The sequence below is a fragment of the Dasypus novemcinctus genome, chromosome 5, assembly GCF_030445035.2.
Source record: "Dasypus novemcinctus isolate mDasNov1 chromosome 5, mDasNov1.1.hap2, whole genome shotgun sequence".
NCBI lineage: Eukaryota > Metazoa > Chordata > Mammalia > Cingulata > Dasypodidae > Dasypus > Dasypus novemcinctus.
Window position 1 is genome coordinate 10,045,093 of NC_080677.1, and position 7,093 is coordinate 10,052,185.

General features: G+C 56.4%; 1 protein-coding gene across 1 annotated transcript; it reads right to left on the bottom strand.

Moving 5' to 3' along the window:
- Positions 1-1,964: 1,964 nt before the first annotated feature.
- IGFBP1 (insulin like growth factor binding protein 1) lies at positions 1,965-6,724 on the bottom strand. Its single transcript, XM_004454384.4, has 4 exons — positions 6,308-6,724; positions 4,606-4,778; positions 3,263-3,388; positions 1,965-2,642 (listed from the first exon to the last, which is right to left on the bottom strand). Exons 1-4 carry the CDS (start codon positions 6,672-6,674, stop codon positions 2,511-2,513), a joined length of 798 nt encoding a protein of 265 aa, XP_004454441.1. The 5' UTR covers positions 6,675-6,724; the 3' UTR covers positions 1,965-2,510.
- Between the last annotated feature and the right edge of the window lie 369 nt (positions 6,725-7,093).

Here is a 7,093-nt window from a genome sequence, read left to right on the forward strand (position 1 = left end):
AGGTTCTGGGCATCCCCCAATAGTCCTCCTCCAAGACAGCGTGCCACTTGCAGCTCTCTCAGATGTAATGCACTATTGTTTCACTGGCGCCCTGTTGGTGGAGTGGTTGGGAAGGGAGAGGGAAAGCATTCTATAATATTCCAATTAAATGTCAGTCTTTGAGAGGAAGCGTGTCCCTAAGAAGCATCACCCAAAAGTGTTCCTTAGCTCTGCCTCCCTTAAACAAGACAGGAGGGTCAAAAGGGGCTGCTGTTGGGTGAGTGCCCTTCACCCAGGTGGTATAAGGCTCTGTAAGTTCTTTTCCCTGGTGGGTCAGCCTGAGCTTGTCACCAGCAGTACCTTCCACTCCCCAGCCAGAGCCACAGGGGCCCCTTCTCAGCCCTTGGCCATGAGCACCCAGTGGGGCCCCTCGAGTGGACCAAGGCCCCCTAGAAGCTCTCGCCATCACAGCAGCCCACACTCCACCTCTAGCAGTTGGTGAATGTCACCGTTCATTTAACCATTCCCACCAGTCTCTGTCCAGTGGCTTCCTCTTCCTGGGAGCAGATATGGCTGTGACTTTCTGAATCTCCAGATTTGGGGGGAGCCCTCTGCCCTGTGACCTCAGTTCCCTGGCAGGTCCAAGGAAAGTCATTGATTTTCAATTGGTTCTGCCCTTTCTTGTTTTAGCAACAGGAGTGACGACTTCCAAGTCCTTTACTGTTTCAGCGTTGACAGCAGTATTTTCTCAAACTTGGGCCCCAGCTCCAAGATTATCCCATAAATGTATACGAATGTATTTTAAGTTAAAATCCAGCATTTGATCCAAGGTTTCACTGGCACTTTTGATGAACCAACTAAGCATGTCCTGGTCAAGTTGGACGAAAGACCTCACTAGGATTCGATTTAAGGAGAACTTAAATTTAAGGAGGCAGGTGAGTGCCCTGCACCCCCAGGACTCCAGCTGGGCAGCTCCTGGCAGCCTGTGTGCTCACGGGGCTCTGCATGCACCCTCGGCACCAGGCCTGGCACCTGCGGGAAACGCAGCAGGGATGACGAGGCCGTTGGAGGGGGTACGCTGTACGGGGCCGAAGGGAAATGGTCACGTGCCCCCATGGAGCTGGGCATCATCATGAGTCTAAGGGATGAGTTCCAGGTGAGTCCAGTGGGCTTTGCAGAGAAGAGGAGGGGCTCAGGGGGAGACTGCACGGGAGCTGCAGGCTGTTCACAGCCATCAAGGGAGGCCGGCAGAGGTCCGGACTCAGCATGGGGCTGGGAGGCAGTGGGCCATCAGCCGCGCCTTGCGGGGGCTGAGAGGGGAAAGCCCAGATGCCACAGGCTCCCCGAGAGGTCAGCAGGCGGGGTGTGGCTTTGTCCAGGGACACGGGGCTGGGGGCGGCTGGGAGGCCCTGGGGATGGACCCCGGGGGACGGATGAGGGGTCTGGGGAGGATATGGAGGGAGAGAGAAGGCGTACCCACAGGGGGGCAGAAAATCACAGGGGCAAAGTCAGGAAATCCAGGATTTTACAGGAGTAATCCAAGGAGGCCGAGAGGACTGGTGAGAAGAAGGCTGCAACCCAAATAGCCACGATGACCCCGGGGGACGCCAGCTCAGGCTGGGCAGAGGCCAGAGATGCAGCAGCCGCTGAGGCGTCCTCCGCGTGGAGAAAACCAGGCTCGTGAGTCAGCTGAAGAGAGGGAGCAGATGGAGAGGAAGGGCTGAGGATGCTGGGAGGAGCTGACCAGGTAGGCCCAGAGGCCACGCCAGCCCTGGCCGTGGGACCCAGAAGGGAAACTGAGGCACACGCCCACCCAAGGGGAGGCGGTGACTGTCCACAGGAGGGCTGCCAGCCCCGGGGCTCTGCAACACTGTTTCGGTCTGGGGCAAGCCCAGAGTCAAGGCCAGGAGGGGCAGGGCAAAGAAGAGGGAATTCCAGAAACAAAGGCATCACGTGGTCTCAATAACTCCACACAACCAGAGTCCTCCAGTGTGAAAGGTTTATTTCAAAAGGTTTATATCACACAAAGGCGTCCGGCAAGAAAGCCCACCCAGGTTTTCGTCACGCGGCGAGATGCCCACAGCCTGTGCTCACAGCATCAACGTTGTAACGTGCGCTGCGACGTCACACGAGTCGTGGATGCACGGAACGGACAGATACATCCTTAAAAGACCGCTCATCCTCCTCCTTTAAACCACTTTAAAAAGCACGCGCCCTACTTGTGCATTTTCTAGTCACTACGTTCCCAGGTCCTTTAAAAACAGAAGCATGAGCCTTTGAGGAGCTAAAGTACAAGTACTTACAACGTGATCAAGTGTTTCATGATACATAAATTAATGTAACACAAGCTACCGTGTAGAAAAAAATAAACTTACAGTGAATAAATAAACAGCTTCATATATGTGGACTATAAAAAGTAGTTCCTCTATATAAATACATACACGTATGTATAAAAGTGTGTGAGTGTTGTAGAATATAAATATATACTCTGTGTACTTAAATATTGCATGTGCGTCGGGCAGCATCCGGTTTCAGTTTTGCAAACTGAAATGCTCGTGGCACTTGGGGTCGCCTCTGACCTTCGGGATCCAGGGCATCTTTTTCCCATTCCAAGGGTAGACACACCAGCAGAAACCAGCCTCTCCATCCAAGGACGACTCACACTGCGAAAAGAACATCCAGGTCAAGGGCAGAAATGCGGGCGGGCAGGGCAGGTGCAGGCGGGCCTGACTCAGGGCCAGAGCTGGTGATAGCGGCAGAGCAACCGCCCCCTGGCATCTAAGCCTCCCCATGAGACGGAGATGACGGGCAAGCCCAGTGCTGCGAAGCTGCCCCTCGCTACGGGCCCTGGAGAGGGGTTTCCTGCGTGGGATCGAGGGCCTGAGTTCTCCACCACTGGCCATGTCTCACCTGCCAGGGAGCACCGCCCTGACCTCAGTTTCCCCCCAACAAAACTATCGAATGTGCAAAATTCCCTTAAAAAAAAGATGCTATGGTATTTCATTATGGAGTTCCTTTCTCTCCATGGGGAGAAGAAAATATAAGAGATGTCCAGAAGAGATCTGCACTTTCCTAAATAGCAGTCATTCCTTTCCTCTCATTTTATAGAGGAAGGGGCCTTCCCACAGTCCCCCACCTCCCTAGGTTTGTCATGTAGCGGAGCTGATGCTCCCCCCGGGCCCCCCGTCCCGGGGTCTTCTCCTCCCCTGGGCACTCATTACGGTGGGAGCCCCTGGATTTCTAGGCATGGGACAGGAGAGCTCTCCCCATGAGGACTGCATACCTGCTTGATGTGATAAAATCCATTCCTGTTGCAGTTTGGCAGATAAAATTTATGAATGTCTTCTTCATTCTGGCGCGCCAAGGACAGTTTTTCCAGCACTTTGTAGAGTTTTTTTTGGCATGGCCCCTAAAGGAACGATTTGATATTAGTAGAAGTGTGGGCAAGAGCCTACAAGACCTGTGATTGTCAAGGTTTTCTATTGGGCCAGGAGGACAGGCCGGGCTGTGGCGGGGAAGGGGCCTGGGACCTCTGAACCTGTGTCATGTGACACGCCTTCTCTGGGCCCCAGCTCCTCCCCTGTAATGAGGGTGGTACTCTCTGCCTTGAGTCGCTGAGATAGAGACAGGAGTGCCACTCACTCCCTCCCTGAACACCTTCTGAACACCTGCACTGAGCGACGCAGCCCCAGGCCACAGCCTGTCGGACTAGCAGAGCTTTCCTGGACTCCTCCCGCCACCCCCGGAATAATTTGGGTGCCAGCTCTCTGGCTGTGGGAAGAATGGGCATAATAGTGATGGACAGCAGAGGTGTCGAGATTCTGAAAAACGTTCTTCTGCAACCTACAGTCTCATTTCCCATAAACAAAACCAAGTGAAGGGGAAGGCATTTATCTGAAACTTTTGAAATAAGAATTAACTCCATTGGTCATAATTTCCAGAGGAAAGGCCTGAAGCAGCCAGAGAGTGGTTTTCTGGGTAGGAATGTTCGTGCAACGATTCTCTTCTTTTTGCCTCAAAGCAACTCAAGTCCTTCCAAGTCCAATTCTTTGTCGCCCTCACGTGGCAGGATTATAAACAGATGTCCATCGAGCTGTGATGGGCGGTGTGTGCTGTGAGGCTTACTTGGCGCAGGGGGGTTTTAACCTTTTGTGTACCACGGACCCTTGGCCAGTCAGGTGGACACCAGGGACCCCTTACTAAGCTCACACTGTACTGTGTGTGATTTAAATAGATCCCACCCACACCAACACGTCCCCACAAGAATAATGTGTGTTTTTTTAAAATTTCAGTTCAAGCTCATAGACCCCTGATTAAGGACTCCTGACTTGGGGGGTTCTTGTGCTAAATTTTAGGATGCTCTTTAGGGATTTTCTAGTCTGATACTCCCATTTTAGCTTGGGGCTCAGGGTCATGAAGGAAGGTATCTAAAGCTGCACAGCGGGAATTGCATTTTCTTTCCGTTCCAACCCGCGCTGCTTAGAGCCTGCTGGAAGCCCTCGAATTCAAAACTGCAGGCGAAGCGGAGCTGAGCAGGGGCTATGAGGCTTTGCTCCCAGGCCCTCGGGGCAGGGCGTGCTGAAGGGAGAGGTCCCGGGGAAAGGGGGCCCGCCTCGGCGGCCTCACCATCGAGGACGTCCGGCTGCCCTTCATGCGCTCGTAGACACTGATGGCTTTCCAGAGCACGGGCAGCTCCTCGCTGGAAGAGCCCATCATGGGGAACTTCTCCAGCAGCTCCTCCTGCGTCAGCTCCTTGCTCTCTGAGAGCACGTTCTCTGAACCTGTGGTGCCCCTCACATCTGAAATGAAAACACGGCAGGCCCCTTGAGCGCCTTCACCCCGAAGCATCTGCACTGGGGGCTCCCGTGAAGTCGCATCCAAGCCAAGTCTGGACAAGCCCTCCTGCCCTGCAAACCCCGAGCCTCCAGGCTGTCATGTCACCCACTCCCCTTTCTAGAGGAGCAGCAAATGGTTCTGGGGAAGAAGAGTAGTGAAAGCAATGCCCGTTCTGTTCTGGAAAACATACTGCCTCTCGGAGCCTGGCACGGGTCAGCTGTGTGCTGGCTTCTCAGGCAGCAGGGGAGGGGAGCAAAATGCTCATTTGCCGAGGCATGGGAAGAGCCCTGAAGAAATCAAGGATAAGAGTTCAAGTCCAGGCTCCATTAGTGGGGGACCTGGGCTGTGTGCCTTATCCTGCGAGAGTCTCCGCTTCCTGCTCCATGAAATGGGAATGTCAGGAATACCAGATGAGCAGGTAGAGTAGGGCTCATTTACAAGGGGGTCCAGGCAGCAGCTCTCCTGACCCACAGCCCCTCAGGCTTCCTAAGCGCAGGGCCCCCCCATCTACAAGATAGTGACTGCAATTCCCAGAAGAGGAGGCAAGTCACTGGCCCTCCCTGGATGGAGTCCAAGGGTCTGGCCTCGGCATTTGGACAGATCCTAGAGAACAGTTTCTTCTGATGGGACCCTCACCCCCCACGGGGGAAAATCCATCTCCTTCAGGGACCATTGGGACAGTTGCCCTTTCCAGAGTGGAAGGAGTTCATGTGTTTACAGAACCCATTTCATTTGCTCGGGAAGGGCAGAGATTCAGCAGGGAAACCGAGTCACTCCCTTGGAAGGGTCGGGCACACCCCCTGCTGGTATTGCATATGGACCCACAAGATTCCTCCAACAGTCACACAGGAAGTGTAGCCAGCTCAGATGCGGAGAGGGGAAGTCGGGAGTAGAGGAAGAGGTGTTTTCTCTGCGTCCCACTACAAATAATTCACTGCTTAAATTCAGGAAAGAACCTGATTGCCAAGTTCTCAGGAGGCCAGGGCAACGTACACATCAGGCATTGTTTTTCTAGGGCAATGAATGCAAGTGAAATTTCCAGCCTAAACTCTCACATTCTGTTCGTGAGCATCTGGGAAGCACACTGTATCCATGGAACAGAGATTACGAAAGATGTTCCAAAGCCTGGGGGGCCAGCAGGAAAGAGTCCCAAGCGCAGGCCTTCCCAGGGGACCCCGCCCCTGGCACGCCCATCTCCGCAAAGGGCTGGGGAGCCCTGCACACCACCTTGGGCTCACTCGCAGGGCTAGAGCGGCTTAAGGATGTCTGCTTTTCCAGAGCTCACGGGCTCTGGGGCTCGAGATCTGGGTTCTCTCCTCCAGCCTTCCTCCAAGGGTCCATGTCCCAGGACCTCCCGGAGTCGCCCTCCCTGGCCAGGAGTGGACAGCGATGGGGGGTTCCGGGGCACCCAAGCTCCTTTCCCCACTACAAGCTTTGGTCAAAAGCCCTGATCCTGGTCAGGTTTGAGCCCAGGCGGGGAGTGGGGGGCTACCTGTCGCCTCCGTGGTGGGGACAGTGCCGTCGACGTCAGCCGCGGGGACGCAGGTGCCCTGGCCGCGGGTGAGGGCGAGCAGGGGCCGCGGGTCGCCGGGCAGGGCGCGGCAGCTGAGCCCGCGGGCGCAGCGCTCGGTCTTCACGCCGCACGCCGCGCCCGCCTGCAGGGCGCACGTCGGGCAGCAGGAGCAGGCGGGCGGCAGGGCGACCTCGGGGCAGGAGGAGGGCACGGGCGGGCACTGGGCGACCTTGTCGGCGCTGCAGGGCACGCAGCGCAAGGGCTGGGACGCGCCGGCGGGCGGAGCGAGCAGGGCGCCCAGGAGGAGCAGCAGCGGCCAGGCGCGGGCAGCGAGCGGCTGGGGCATGGCCGGGCGGCGGCGGCGGCGGCGGCAGCGGACTCTGTCGGCGAGCGGTGGCCGGTGCTCTCGGGGCACCGCGGGCGCCTTATGAAGGGCGCGGGCCTCCCCGCCTGCGCCGCGCGGTTAATGATTGGCCCCGCGGCGTCCTCGCCGCCGGGGACTCAAAATCAATCTGTTTTGCTCCCGCGCCCAAGGCCCTGCGCAAAACGTGGGTGGCAGGAAAGTAAACGCTTAGGTTTCACACTCGTGTTTGTCTTGTGACGTGGGTTTGACTCTGGAACCAAAGTGCAATCTAACAAGCGCGGTGGCCAGGGCGGGATGGCACTTGTTTTGGTTGAAGGGACACCTCTGGGACCTGGCCTGGCTGGCCGGCGCTCTCGGGCAGAGGGCGGAGATGAAATGGGCGGCATCCAGCCTGTCCACCC